The sequence below is a fragment of the Notamacropus eugenii genome, chromosome 2 (genome assembly GCF_028372415.1).
Source record: "Notamacropus eugenii isolate mMacEug1 chromosome 2, mMacEug1.pri_v2, whole genome shotgun sequence".
Lineage (NCBI taxonomy): Eukaryota > Metazoa > Chordata > Mammalia > Diprotodontia > Macropodidae > Notamacropus > Notamacropus eugenii.
Genome location: NC_092873.1, coordinates 151,955,595 through 151,971,051, shown reverse-complemented (window position 1 = coordinate 151,971,051; position 15,457 = coordinate 151,955,595). Strand labels below are relative to the sequence as shown.

The following is a 15,457-nucleotide window of genomic DNA, read 5'->3' as shown; positions in this document are numbered from 1 at the left end:
AGAATACGACTACATTTTCACAAATGATGAAAACATAATTTTAGAGAAAACTAAGACTTGTATAAATTGATGAAGAATGAAGTGAATGGATCCAAGAGAATGCTTTATACAACAAAGTAAAGAAAAACTTTGAGACTTAAGGCATAAAATTCAAAATACTCCAATTCCCCAGGTTACCCATTGCCCCTACTAGACTTACTCCTGTTTCCCTCTGTCCTTTGAGTTGTTTACCAACCATGACCCAGAGTATTGCTTGTCACCAGCCTCAGTCTTGCTGCTGCTGCTACCCCATAAACAACACTAGAGGATAAGATAGTATAAAAGGGGCCTTCGGTCAATAAAATATGGGCCCAGAGCGTCATCAAGTGGAAGCCAGGGACTACAGTGGGTAGAATAAAGCTTAGGTCAAATTACATTAAATCAAGAGTGGGGCACTGCCCATTTAATTCGACAGATAAAATGCAAACACTGTGTTAGTTCAATAATCTTTAGGCACCAGAAAATTTGCTCATCCTAAAAGTCTAAATAGCTCAAAGAAGTAGGATCGGTTCCTCACGGAATCAAGCTTCTTTTTTTTTTAAAGGAATTGATTATTCTAATCATACTTTATACTACAGAAAAGGGTAGTATTCCATTTCTAAATTGAGTTTTATTTCTTTTCCACTACATATACTCAGTAAATTTTAATTGCACGAAGAAGTTTCTTTTAATCAAAAGGATGAATAATTCTGTTCTGGTTTTGGTTTTTTTTGGGGGGTGGGAGGGAAGAAACATCCTCATGGTTCACATCTTCATATTTTTCCCTGAAAGCTGAAGGACTCTTGGTCACAAGACATATTTCTCTGATGTTTGCTCTTACACACATTTCAAATCCAAGAATTTATTATGCTTTTATACCTCTTGCCTCAAAAATTCACTTCATATTATATTGTTTGAATACAAAGCATTGAAGTATATACAAGTAAATAAAACAACTTCTTAAAGACTGGATATAAGACATATTTGTAACATTATAGATAATCAGTTCTATCTTACCTTGAGATAGTTCAAACTGTGCAAAAGATATATGCACAAAAGCAAATCTCTTGCAGTTAGCCTTGGCCATCTGAAAGCAGTCACGTGCATCATCTGGTTCTTGAATACTGTAAGATGTCATAATGAAGACTGGGATGAGATGGGAATAAAAAGAGCTATCAAAAGTTAACTTTATTTATAGAAGTTAGTTCTTCAAATTTCTATCCATGCACCTAGAGTCAGAAATTCTTCAGAATATAAGCATCTCAAGAGTTTGTTCTCTCAGAGTGCCATGCAACACTGGTATCACTGAGAATACCAATATTCAGTATAAAATGTTTTCCTAAGTAACAGAATAAAGGCAGAATGAAACTCATTACGTACATACTTACTGATATGAAGTTTAGCTTCATATCAGGTATTTTTAGACAATGATCTTGAACAAATGGCTATTAGTAGGATAAGATTTTATTACCGACTGTGTAAAAGATATGAAAAAAGACTGCATACAAATAATTTTCATGGCTACATTTTTTTCAAATAACTTTCTATGAATAATCTATGTATCTAAATACATGGAGAAATTTAAATAGGGAATGAATGGGTAGGATAGCAGTGTTAACTATAGCTTTCTTTCTAAATAATTAGGCCTAGTGTATACAGTCATTCAATTACGTTTAAAATAATTTACAATTTTTCTGTTTAGTGACAACATACTAGAAGTTGAAGGTAGGGGAGAACTTCAGGAAAAAAATGTACATTTTGAACTATTTAACTATAAATAAATAAATATATTTAAATTTATAAATAGTAATTTGTTTGTTTCAATAGATACTCTGAAATATTTACAAATAAAACTCATTATAAAAATGAATCTGGATAATATATAACAGACTGAACTCACAAGCAATTATTAATTGCCCACTGTGTGGGAAGAACTTTGTATCAGTGCAGACACAGAGATAGAAATGAACTCCCTGTCCTTACATATGAATACTATGGTTAATACTTACGCTTTCAGTTCAGCAAATCTCACTTGAATTCGAGCAAAACTTTCATTCTGGCCATATTTGTCTGGAGGAAGTGCTTCAATCGCTTGACTGTAACGGCCAATCAATTTATTTAGAAATCCATTATCCTGAGGAATACTTTTTTTTTCTATTTTTAGCAAAAAACTTAGCCAGTTCTCTGGATTGTTTGCTGTCATCATAATTCGGTTAACAGTTCCTGAATTGTCTGAATGAAATAATTAAAATGCACTGTTACCTGAGAGATATAGCTACATTAAATAATGCTAAATATATTATTCTAAAATTACTACATCCAACAATTTCAGAAACACATATAACTCCTGAAAAAAATTATACAACAATAACCTATTCATATAATGCTTTAAGATTTGCACTGTGTTTATGTATAATTAGCTCATTTAACTAAAAATGTGTGTGTAACCTTTATTTCTTGTAACCTCATCATTCGCATATATAGTACTCAAAAAATGATTATGTTTGCTACCTTCATACACCATTAGTCCTTTACTCAAGATCCTATGTCAAATCAAAGACTTTCGTGAAGCAGAAGTAAATGTTTTTCTGAAACATCCTTGCTTTCTTCATAATCCAATGAATGCTGACAATTTCGTCTGTAGTTCCTCTCAGAAACCAGCCTGCACTTTTGGTAATTCTTGTTCACAGCTTGCTGAAGCCTAGCTCACATCTTAAGCCTTGCCAACATGTGAAATGAGCACAACTGTTTGGCAATTTGAACATATTTTAGTATTGTCCTTCTTTAAGCTTTGGACAGAAACTGCTGTTTTCAATGCAGTGACTACTGCTGAGTTTTTGAAATTTGCTGGCATATTGAGTGTAGCACTTTAACAGTATCATCTTTTAGGGTTTTAAATGGTTCAGCTAGAATTCCATCACCTCCATTAGCTTAATTGTTAGCACTGCTTCCTAAGGTACTGTCTGGTTTTATATTTTATTTTGCTCCGCCTTTCAGCTATTACTTTTGAATATGGTCAAGTGTGCTACTCTCAACCCCTCCTTCCTCTCCCACATACCCACTTTTCAAACCAGTAACCAAAGCCTTTCAATTCTTCCTTTCATCACTGTCTCTCATATCTGATATTTCCTTTAGTTGCATTGCTATTCCTATACTGTAGGCACTTATTAGCTCATGATTGCCTAATAGCCTCCCTACTGGGTTACTTGCCTCTAGTTTCTCCCCTCTACCCTATATATAGTCATCAATCAGATCTTCTTAAAACAATCACTTATCCAGGAAGTAATGAGTATTGCCAATTTTGAGGTTGGACTAGATGATCTCTAAGATCTCTTCCAGCTCTAAAACTATGATCCTGAAATTAATTTAATTCAAAGATTCTTCGAAAATTAGTCCATAGAACTTTATAGAAACCCTGAGAGGCATAATTCACACCTTACTAGCCCCCTTCTATACAGCATTCTAACAAGCTTGGTAATTCATATTTCTTGTACCACATCAAAGCAGTAGCATAAAATATGGTATATAGAAGGAGTGCAAGTAATAGCACAAGTGATGTTTGACACAAGAAAGAAACAAGTGCTAGTAACACCTAAACATTCAAGGTAACAATGTCATTCTGGAATGATGAAATTAAGTCAACACTCCTTGATTAAGAAAATAATCAAGTGTGAAACCACAATAGAAATATTTCCATTTAAAAGGTAATCAAAATATTTTCATACTTAAAAGGGAAAATGCTTATATGCAAAATCTGTTGTGCACAACACTACATTATCAGATATACAAACTAAATAGTTGTTAATACACATGAGATTGAAGAGCCACAGGAAACCTTAGAGATTAATTTATTTTACTAAGAAAACCAAGGCCCAGAAAGCTAAAATGACTTGCTAGAGACTACACAAGTAAAAAGATGAATAATCAGGACCTGACCCTGGGTACTATTTGAAGAAAGTTATCATGTCTTGCTTACATATTCTTTCCTTCAAACTAAACTCCACTTCTTTCAATCAATCCTTGAATGACCTCAAGGTTCTCCATACAAGTAAATTTCCTCTGGATATTTTCCAACTCATCACTGTCCCTTCCTAAAAGTGACATCCAGAAAGGCACATAAAACTACAAATATTTTCTGCCTGAGGTAAAGATCAGTAGCACTATCACTCCCTTTGTTCTAGACTTTATATCTTCTGAATCTTTCCCTATTGATTTAGGGAAGGCTAAATCAATAGCCATGAGACCCTGTCATGAGCAGAGCATCTCTCTGCTCTTATCATCTTAGTTATAAATGAAATTTTAAAATGCTTACCAGAAGTATCTGCAGAGACTTTATTAAAATTTAAGTCATCAGTAAGATCTTCATTCTTAATTTTGTTTTTGATATCTCTAACTTTGTTCATGATGGAAGTGATCATTAGCAATTCTTTACCACTTAGATCCTCAGCTTCCATTTCTAGACACAGGGAAAAAAACAAGCACTTTAACTTAACTGTTTCTTGGATCAAAGTAGAAAGATTATATTTTCCATGCACAATGCTAGCCTTTTAATATCAAACCCCTTTTCTCATTTCTTTCCAGCAGATAGTTCAGTCTATAGATGGACACTTAAGATGAAAATAAAGCAACTAAAACATCATTTAAGTTTTATAACCCTACACACACACACACACACACACATACATACACACACACACACACACACACACACGTGCAGAAACTGCTTGAATCATGTAATTAAATATGGAGACAAAAGGAATGAGAGCCATATTCAAACCTAAGTAGATCATCAAGGGGGTCTTCTTCAGTGATGATGAGTTTCTTCCCTTCTGATGAGGTTTAAAACTTGGGCACTATTCCAACAGGCAACAGTTATAAAACCATAATTGCTTTCCTCTTAAGCTCTCCTGCCTCTTTTTCTATAGCTGATTCTCTTCTTCCATCCTTTTTTTATCTCTAACTCCTCTGATTCCATCCCTCCATCCTTTCTTCTTGCCTTCTTTTCAAATGCAACAAAATACAGAATTATCAAATGCTGAAATAACCTGGAATGTAAAGCTATTTAAAGCATTAAATTAACTAAGTTTTAAAGAAACCTTACCTTCTGTAAATAATCATATTGGTAATGATATGAATTTTCAGTCTTTTCTCAAATAAGGAAACATCTATATTGTGGAACCTTTGTTGTACTAGTATTGAAAGGCAGAATACTTGTATAGGTAAACTGCTGTAACAGTTTTGATTGTGTAACTTCAGTAATACTGTTTGACAAACAGTATCTCTCAGTACAGATAATCAAAGTTCTAATATGCCTGAACAATATAATTCACTAAAATGTATAATTCTCCCATCTATGCCCATCACAACCTCTTCATGACTTAGTAAATGATCTTTATGAATTGTTCTATTTAATCTTCTGATGAGTCTCTCTGAACTTAATTGGGCTAGTATTCTGATGACCTCCATAAGGTCTGTTGCTGATTATATGCCAGAAGCTTTTCCAGCTTGGTAGGACCTACTAAAGCCTATACTCTCTTGGTATTCAATCGTTTCAGTCATGTCCTGACTCTGTAATCCTATCTGGGGTTTTCTTAGCAAAGATACTGGAGTGGTTTGGCACTTCCCTCTCCAGCTTATTTTACAGATGAGGAAATTGAGTCAAACAGAGTTAAGTGATTTGTTCAGGGTCAAATAGCTAGTGTCTGAGGCTGGATTTTAACTCAGGTCTTCCTGACTTCAGGCCTGGTGTTCTATCAACTGTGCCACCTAGCTGCTCTTTTATATAGACTCTCTAGGCATAGCTTAAGAGAAGCCAGGGTCACTTCCCCATCCTGATAAGGTATCCAAGCAGGACTTTCATGAAGTTTCTGTATTACTGTTTGCTACTAGTGGTACATAGCATCTGGTCATTTGCATGCCCCTAGGCTCTCCAATGGAAGTCATCTTGGATTCCTTAACCATCTGTGCCCCAATGTTCTCATCAATAAAATAAGGTGGAGGGAGGTGGACTGGACGGCCTTTAAGAACTCTTGCAGTACTGCATCTATGCTTCCCCTACCACCCTGTTACCTAAATCCTACCTTTGTGGCACTGGATCTAATCGTCCAAGATAAAGGTCCCTTCTCAAGTTGTCACCTAACTCCTAACAGGGCTACAAACATGAACTGGAAAAGATTGCGCCTGATTTCCTACAAACTGCAAAACAGGAGGAACTGGACTACTATATGATCTCTAAGGTGAGCCTCCTTCGCATATAGATCAGGGGTTCTTAACCTGGAGACCATGAACTTGCCTTTTAATATTTTCATAATAGTTTACTTTGTAATTCTATGTATTTTATGAGTTTAAGAATATTTTTTTCCCGAAAGAGGCCTCATCATCCTCCCAAATAGGTTAAGAACCCCAGAGGGAGAGTCCATGCACTCAGCTGAAATACTGTCGGAGGAGCTTCCTAGCTTACACGACCTTCAACAGCAAACATCCCTCAAGACCAGGACATCTGGGACATTCCCATAGAGAGACTGCGGGAAAACAGGACTGGGGCAAGACAAAGCTGGTGGCGGAAAACAGCGAGTGAGGATTAAGCTTTAGCAGTGGAAGAAACACCTAGGCCAGTTCCCTCGAGTTCATAAAGGAGGAAACCCGGGCTGGAAGGGAGGAGAGGGGGGACACAGCTCTTACTGACAGAGAACCAGACCCCCAGGGCTCCATCTACTCATCAGGCGGCCGGCGGGGGCAGCATGACGGCTTCCCACCGTGGAATCGCTCCTGCTTCCCTTCGGAGGATCTCTGACCCACCTTTGGGTCCCTCTTCCCAAACCAGCTTGGCTCTTCGCTCCGCCCGAAATCAGGCCCGCTCCCCTCGGGAAGGCGCCGAGATGGGGCTGGCGGGGGCAGAGGAGGCCGCGCCGCTCTCCAGTCATCCCGGGCTGAGGCCCACGCCCCTCCCGCGGCTCCACCAAGCGGGCCCTAGGGCCTAACTGGCCCAAGCCGCCGCACCTCCGCCTCTCGTGCCCACTCCCCACCGCCCGCCTTCACCCCACCTCACCGTCCTCGGCAGCCCCCGCCAAGGGCCCCCACGAGCCGGCCGAGGCCGAGGGGCCCCCAAGCCTCCACGAAGTAGAGCTCAAGAACAGGAGAATTACTCAAAGTAAGTAGAGAGAAGGCCCGAAGCAGCCTGTCCGCCGCGGCGTTTGAATTTACCCGCAGTGGAAATCGTGGCTTGCTATTGGTAGATTCTGGCAAACCGAAGAGCGTCAATCGGGATTGGACCAGAGGCAAGTGAAGACGCCGGTTCTGCCCCGGCTCGAGAGCGCACGCGCGGGCACGCACGCACGCACGCACGCACCAAGTTGCCTTTAAACTCTAGTTTTCCTAAGGATGACGTTTAGAATAAACCGTACTGGAGTCCTGTCTCGTTGTGCCGCAGGCCACAACCGCGCCTGGAAGGAGCTTGTTGCTGAGGAGAAGTAGAAGGCCGCCCAGCTGCCTGGGGAGAGCCGCCGGGTTTCCTAATCTCTCCCACCCCCTCCTCGGTGGGAGGCTGGGGTCATCCTGACCTTGCCTCCCTTCCCCCCCGGGGCCCTTGGCGTTCCCTTCTCCGTCTAGCGCAAGGCCTGGCTCCGTCTCCAGGGAGGGGAGCCTTCCGGGGCAGGATGAACACCAGGTCGCCGATCCTGTGTTGCCGGCCTGAGGCGAGAGCCTTTTCTCACGGTCCCCAGTCCGTAGGCCCGCCGGGCCTCAGCTTCCTCTGCATTCCCCGAGTTATCCGTAAGTGACTCCCTGCTGTGCCGCAGCCAGCACAGACTTGCTTCCTCCCCAACGCATCCTTCACATCCTTTTGTCCGTCCGGAGAGACCCTGCCCTGTCCAGTAATAACAATAACCACCTGTGGCCCAGTAAAAATAATATATGTAAAACCCTGGCGAATAAGTGATAGTCTTTTCTCTAGTTTACACTCTAGGGAATGGGCTGAGATGGGTCGGATGACTTGCCTAGGGTCACCGCTGTGGTTGGATTCGAACCCAAATCTTGCTGCCTGCAAGTTCTACGGACTGCAACTTCAGCCTACTAGGGTTCAAAGTCCATGGTCGGAGAGTCCTTAGCACCCTGCTAAATCCCTGTTGTTGAGTTCATTCAGTCATGTTCCTTAGCCGCCTTTGGGCCAATCAGTTTGCTAATGTCAATAATTTTTTTGGTTCAGTCGTTTGGCAGTTATATCAGACTCTTCCTTGACCCTATTTGGGGTTTTCTTGGCAAAGATACTGGAGGGATTTGCCATTTCCTTCTCCAAGTCATTTTACAGAGGAGGACACTGAGGCAAACTGGTTAAGTAACTTGCCCAGGGCCACCCAGCTAGTGTTCGAGGCCAGGTTTTTGAACCTGACTCCAGGCGAAGCATTCTATCCATAGCTGCCAAAGAATATGACTAGATCAAGGGTAGGGAAGCTTCGACCTCGAGGCCACATGAGGCCTTCTAAGTCCTCAGGTTGCGGCCCTTGGACTGTCTCCAAACTTCACAGAACACATTCTTTTAAGGGGATTTTTTCTGTGAAGTTTGTATTCACTCCTGGACTAGATAATTCTCACTTGCCCTGCTGCCACTCTTTTTCACCTGGCACTTGTTTCCCACTTCACCTGGACACTCAGTTCCAAAAATGCCAGATAGTCAAGAGTAAGATAATACAAGGTGTCACAGAAGTCTTGGGACAGTTTTGAGTTTTAATAGCTTCAAACTGCACCAAGACTTTTGGAACATTTGTACGCTCTAAAGTATTTTGCTAACTTGAAAACCCTAGGTTTTCTCATTATAATCCCTTTCCTTCATTTCTCCCATTCTGTTTTTTTTTTTTTATCAGTACAGCTCAGTTTTGATAAAATTAGTTATACCTAGACATATAGTTTATAACATTTAAATATAATAACTATTTCTATTTGTCCTTTTCTCTTCCTCTCTTAATTTCCCTGCCTCTCCTTTCCCAATACCTCTTCCTTACCTCCTCCCACCCACTCTCCCTTCCTTACATATTCCTCAAAGGCAAGGACTGAGACTATTTGCATTTAGTATCAGGATTAAGATTCTAAGGGATTTTAAAGATCTAGATTTCAGGATTTAGAACTGGAAGAGATTTCAGAGATCTTTTAGTCAAGCATTCATTTACAGATGAGGAAACTGAGGTCTGATTAACCTCCAAAGAGGTTAAGAAACTTGTAGTACTCTAGTTCCTTCATCTTACAAATGAGGAATACCTCAAAAGACTTACGTAGTGTTATATAGGTGTTGAATGCTCTGTTGTCTTCTTATCTTTTGTCTGCTTAGGAATCTCAGTGACATCCAGTGCTCTAGGTTAAAGTACAAATGTTTCAGCTTGATAGTTAAAGTCTTTCATTGTTTGATTCCAGCCTACCTTTCCGGATTAATTTCACATTTCTTCTGTTCACATAGCCCTCACCAGTCAAACTGGACTACTGAGTAGTCTTCAAATTTTTGGACTCTTTCATTTATTAATCTTTAATAATATTTTTCACACACACACACACACATATATACACATACATTTTTTTTTTTTTTGCCATTCTTCCCTGTGCCTACCTGCATATTGACTTATTTAAGCAGAAAAACAGTCCTTACCCTCAAGGAACTTTACATGGGCCTCCCCACTAAAATGAAGATTCTAGGAAGAACCAGCTAACCCCAGAGAAGGGGAAAGGTTACTTCCAATGTTCAGAGTAGTTCAGGAGTGGAGTAAACTTCCAGGGAGAAGTTTCCATGGCAAGGTAGAGAAAGTCCTGTGGAGATGAGTCAGTAATACAACCTAGAGAGAAATTAGTGACATATCAGTTATTCTATAAAATGATGTTTTCTTTTTGCCTTTGCCTACTCTCTAGGTACTCAAATGCAGTCCTTTGACTGAATTTAACCTTCACAGAACAAATCTCCTTAAAAGAATTTGTTCTGTAAAACTTGGACTCAGTCAAAAAGGCCACACTCAAGGACCTAGAAGGCCACATGTGGCCTCAAGGCTACATGTTCCCCATACCTGGGCCCTACACAATTAAACTAGCTCTGCTAATTCCTTATTTACTTCTCCATGGAGAACCTTTGAATATTCTGTTTTGCTTGTGATTTCCTTTCCTAGTTTTATGCCTACAGAGATTGCCCATATTGATACAGTTCAGTTGTTTCAGTGGTATATCAATTTGTTAGCTATTGGATAAGAATTTCACACTTTGAGTACCAACATTTAAATTTGGGTTTAGAGTCTAAAACAATGGTTATATTATCCTCTTACCCCTAGTTCTGCAGCTTGGCCTCTGTCATCGCAGAATTGAGATAAGGCTACATGGGACTAAGAGCCACCCTATATTTGTCTTCATTCTATGAGTTATTGTGGTCAAAGAAGACTTCACTTAATGGTCCACTCACTAGTGATAACTGCCTTTTTATTTGTCAGGTTCTTAAGCAGCATGGCCTTCTCACCAGGACTACACTCGAAACTTTCTGAGCTTTGGTGAAACCTGGCAGAATTTGTGTTTCATTTACGCTGAGAAATCAGGGTCATTGCCACACCATGATGAAGTATGAACAGAGCTTTTGTGGAGTTTATATATCCATGTAAGATTTAGTAAATGATTGTCAGTCATCAAATTTTGGGAGAGAGAAAGGCAGTTAAGTAGCCATAAGGAAAGCCTATCAACTGGACCGTACCTCTTAGCCTGTGGAGGCCAGAGCCAAACAGAGCAGGCAAGAACAACTGTGCAGGGACTAAGACAAGTTTATTTTCTATAGTGAGGGAAACAGCTTGCAACACAGACACAGAGTAGAAAGGATTGTTGTTATGCCGAGCTCAAGGCACAGCTTGCTTGCTGGGTCTTAGCTCTGGAAAACACGGTATCTCCTAATAGTATCTTGACAAACCAAAACAACTGTAGAGTCCGTCAGCAAGGAAAGCTATCATGACCCGGGAAAAGTTTCATATTCAGGCATAGTAGTTTCCCATCATAGATTTATAGATGAGAGGACCCTACAGACCATCTTAGGTCCAACTTTCTGAATAAACAGACCTAGAGAGGTTAAGTGTCTTGCCCAAAATGACACAGGAAAGTTGACAGGTACTATTTAAATTCATTTCCTCTAACTCAAAGTCAATATTCTTTCTTTTGTAATACATTGCCTCAATAGCTCCCTTCATATAATATAGCTTCGGTCAATTTCATTTTCTATTTGTGCCCTATGCATCCATTACTAGGAAGAACATTAAAGGCAATGGAGGAGGATTTGTTGATTGATGTTCCTTCAGTATGGCATGTCAAGAGTCAGTTTTATAATGTTTGTACTATGCATTTGGTAGGATTGACTCTTGCTATGAAACTGGGAACCTGATAATTTCCTCTAAACTCTGTCATCCAGAGAATCTGAATTTCTTCTTACCCATTTCTATATTTCCCTGGTTTCTGTGTCACTTGGACTGATCACAGGTAAATTGTCCAGAAAATGTACAGATTCAAGAAAGTAAAAATTCCTCTGATAGTGGTACTGTCAAGTCCATGTTCATATATGAGGTAGATAATGGATTCTGGGTTCCAGTGGAGTTGGTCAAAATATGAGAGGGCATACATAAGTGATAAAACTTGGCCACACTATATGCCTGATAGTGCAGATTGTAGGAAGATAACTCGATGTTAGAAAGCAAAAGATCCTAGATCCCCTCTTGAGCTACTCCACTGAGGTTTAAGGATGTACCTCTCTACTAGGCCATAGAATGAATCCTCTTTAGATTTTCCTCCCCAAATCAAGAGTCCACAGAGTGATTTCCCTAGAGTCCATTAATATCTCAGATTGATAAGCTTATAGTTTAATGTGAAAGCTGAACACAGAATGGCTGCCCCTGGAGACCCCAGGGCAGTCCCAGTATAGTCTGCCTGAGATCCTCCAAGAGAGAGCCTTCTTTTAGGCTTGTGGGTGCAAGAAAGTGACTTTGGGCCATTCTGGAAAGATGTAGCACCACATTCCTTGCCCAAGTCCATTAGTGGCCTTAGCCTTCCCCAAGCCCGTGGTCAACTGAGTCTAGATGCCTGAACCTGACTCAGGAAAGGAGCAGTCTTAGGGCATTCTAGCTATACCCAGCTCAGCTACTCAGGAAACAAAGTTTGAGGTCTACCAAATCCTAACTAGGTCTCAAACTAGCCCTGGTCTAGCACAGAGTCTCGAAGCTTTCTAGGTAGGATTGAGGTGGGCACCTAGGCTTCAAAGAAGGTACAAAAGCAAGCTCCTAGGTAAAATTCAGCAAGAGCAGTCCCAGAAGCCTGTGGCAGAAGACCAGCATGTCAGTAACCCTGGTAAGTGGAGGGAAGGATCAGGAAGGAATCCAGAAAGAGCCTAGAACAGACAGAGGTCCTGGAGCTCTTACAAGAAGGAGGCCTTAGACTTGAGCTTCCTGCTAGGTGACAGTTGCAGGTTCCAACAGTGCAGACCCCATATCATACCCCTGGGCTGTCCAGGAGACCAGTGGCTCCTCTTCCTGCCCTTCTGGTCCATTCCTTTCCAAAGTTCCCCAGGCTTCTCTTTTGCCCTAGTCCAGTCTGCAGCTCAGGGACAGGGGTCCATGATCATGGCCTCTCTTTTCAAGGAGAAGACAGTAAATGATGTAATAAAGGAGCAGAATCAAGAGTTATGAGTTGCACAGAGAGCTATAATGAGAGATTGAGCAGCATTAGAAAAACAAGAAAAACACCTGGAATTAGAAATCAAGAAAATGGTCAAGATTATAACAAAGAAGCCTGCAGGATTTTAGCTAAACAGCTTGTGCAACTGAGAAAATAGAAAACTAGAACTTTTGCTTAAGTTCAAAAGTCACTTCTACGTGTACACAAGCTAAAGTAAGGAAATCTCAGATGAAGATGGTTGGAGCTGTGTCAACTACTGCAAAAACAATGCAGGCAGTTAACAAGAAGATGGAGCCACAAAAGACATCACAAACAATGCGGAATTTCCAGAAGGAAAACATGAAAATGAAGAAATGGTCAGTGATACACTGGATGACATTTTTGATAGATCTGATGATGAAGAAGAAAGCCAGGATATTGTGAACCAGGTGTTTGATGAAAATGGAATTGAAACTTCTGGAAAGATGGCTAAAGCACCATCAGCTGCCCGAGGCTTACTATCTGCATCTACATCAAAAGCATCTACCATATCTGATGAAGAAATTGAACTGCAATTTAAAGTTTTGGAAGTAGATTAGTTGAAATTTATTTATGATATATATTAATGATTTACAATCAGTATAAAACTGGCCCTATAGATTCCTTTTACAAAATGTATTTATTTTGTAAAAAAGACAAAGTCAATGAAGTTTCAGGCCATACCTTGTTTTAAGTTTTTTGCCAAAGAATGATTTACAAAAAGAGAAAACAGTTTGAATCTTAATTACCAAATACTTTGAAATGATTATGTCTAAACCTCTTTCCTGCATGGCATACTATTCTAAGATTCTGTTAGGTTACTGTCAGATCATACTTGCATTCTAAATCTGATAAGTAATAAATTCCATGTTTTTCTAATTTACTTATATCTACCTTTGTATGTTTAGGTCATGAATCTATTTTGACCTTATCTTCTTTAAAGGTGTAAGATACTGATCTATACCTAGTTTGTGCCAGACTGCTTCCCAGTTTCCCCAGCATTTTTACCCAAATGGCACTAAGAAATGTCATTAAGTACCAACATAAAAAATTGCAGAAGATTCAAATAACAGGTGACCTACGTCTGCTACTTGTATTTTGAAACTGATTTTGAACCATGGCCATAAGAACTTCAATTAACATATTATATTTAAAATGGTTTGAAAGGAAAACCCTCTTTCAATATGTAAAGTTTATAACTTAAAACATTCTTCGCATCTGCCTTAATTAAATACTTGTAGCGCCAAAATATTGTACAGATATCGTTAAATAATTCATGAGAAACTTGAATTATCCATTTAAAACTTAAAGTGAGATGTAGTTTGAGAATTCCCCAGGTTTCTTATCTGGGACCCATCACTTTACTTGACCTGTTAGTGCACAGAACTGGTAGGAGACCTGAGTTCCAGACGTAACTCAAACCAGTGGAAAAAACTTTGGAAAAGTCACCTATCCTCTCAGGACCTCAGTTTCTTCAGGCTGTAAAATGAGAGGGTCTCTACAAGATGGTCTGCAAAAGATCTCTTCCAGCCATAAAATGCTAAAAAAAATTAGCAGTGAAGGGCATTGATTTTTTAATTACAATCATAATGTAACAATTTGTTGATCCTTGAAAGGAGTATTGTGCCTTTCTCTCTATGCATCCTATTTTTCCTTTCATATTCTTATGAGCTGAGTTCATCCTTAGACTGAAGCCATTGTGTCCCATGTTAACCACTACTACTAAGAGGATAATGTTAAAAATTGCAATTTTAAAGCAAAAGTAATTGAAATTTTTGTAAATAAACTTTTCAGAAAAATGCTGCCTAAAAAAAGTGTATTAATATACTATGCTGTATTTTTTTAGGGTAGAAATGCTGTAGTATTTCATGTGTATGTATTGGAAAAATTGAACAGAAATAGGTTCTTAAGTCCTTTAATATTGTTCTTTAAAATAACTTCATGGTAGAAAATGTATTTAATATTTTCCCTAAGAATATGTCGCTATAGACTAGGAATTGTCATCTGGAAAACTGGAGATGGTAGGGGTTGTTTACTATTATGATAATAAATTAAACCCTGAACAAAACCAAAAAAGGGGGGAACAAATTACCCCATAAGGATTGATAGGCAGGAAGGGGAAACTGGATTCTACATCTGTATAATAATCAAAAATTGAATTTTGATTTAGGATCTGATAATGGGAATTTTTGAGTTCACATAGCTTCTCTGAACATTAAAAGCCTGTCTAGAGACTACTGGATTACAAAAAAAAAAAAAGAGAGAGAGAGAGAGACCAAGAAAGAAAAAGATCTGAAACTCTTTGGAGCTCTTGAATGCAAATAATAATGCTAACTGTGCTTATTTCTTTTTCATTTATTTTTTGGGGACTCTCGATTTTTATAAATTACTTTGTTTTTAAAAATCTAATAAAGGTTTTATTCCTGGGGGGAAAAAAGGAGCCTTTAGCTGGAGCCCAGCTTCCATGATCCACTATACTCATAAATATGTAGGCTCTGTCCTGCCCATACCATAGGATTTCTCAGCTGTCCTTGTAGTCTCCCAGCTGATTAAGATTTCATCATTCAGATTAGAACAAATACTTCAAACTAAAGTACTGTCTTAATATTGTTTTGTAATGTGTAGCCTAAAGAGGCAGCAGGATAGGGGTGAAACCATGTATTATATTTCCACAAATGAATCAGCTATGGGATATGTTACTGCTACACATAAAAAGAATGCTATGCACAGGACATTCAAAATGCAGTTTGACAAA

At 39.3% G+C, this 15,457-nt stretch overlaps 1 protein-coding gene and 1 pseudogene across 5 annotated transcripts in view; one reads left to right on the top strand and one right to left on the bottom strand.

Annotated features, from left to right (window-relative positions):
- The window catches only part of TTK (TTK protein kinase), a 41,249-nt gene extending 33,535 nt beyond the window's left edge, over window positions 1-7,714 (bottom strand). The window contains exons 1-5 of one of the 5 annotated variants that reach the window (XM_072642669.1): window positions 7,067-7,225; window positions 4,796-5,017; window positions 4,331-4,474; window positions 2,028-2,250; window positions 1,036-1,142 (exon numbers count right to left, since the gene is read on the bottom strand). In XM_072642669.1, coding sequence (XP_072498770.1) covers window positions 1,036-1,142; window positions 2,028-2,250; window positions 4,331-4,474; window positions 4,796-4,808 — 487 coding nt within the window. In that variant the 5' untranslated portion in view covers window positions 4,809-5,017; window positions 7,067-7,225. Of the gene's footprint in view, window positions 1-1,035; window positions 1,143-2,027; window positions 2,251-4,330; window positions 4,475-4,795; window positions 5,018-6,816; window positions 6,996-7,066 lie in introns of those variants that run through there. The other 4 variants (XM_072642670.1, XM_072642672.1, XM_072642673.1 and 1 more) reach the window with 4 other exon arrangements.
- A 4,690-nt stretch (window positions 7,715-12,404) lies between these two features.
- On the top strand, window positions 12,405-13,374 carry LOC140526456 (charged multivesicular body protein 2b pseudogene; annotated as a pseudogene).
- Window positions 13,375-15,457: the final 2,083 nt, after the last annotated feature.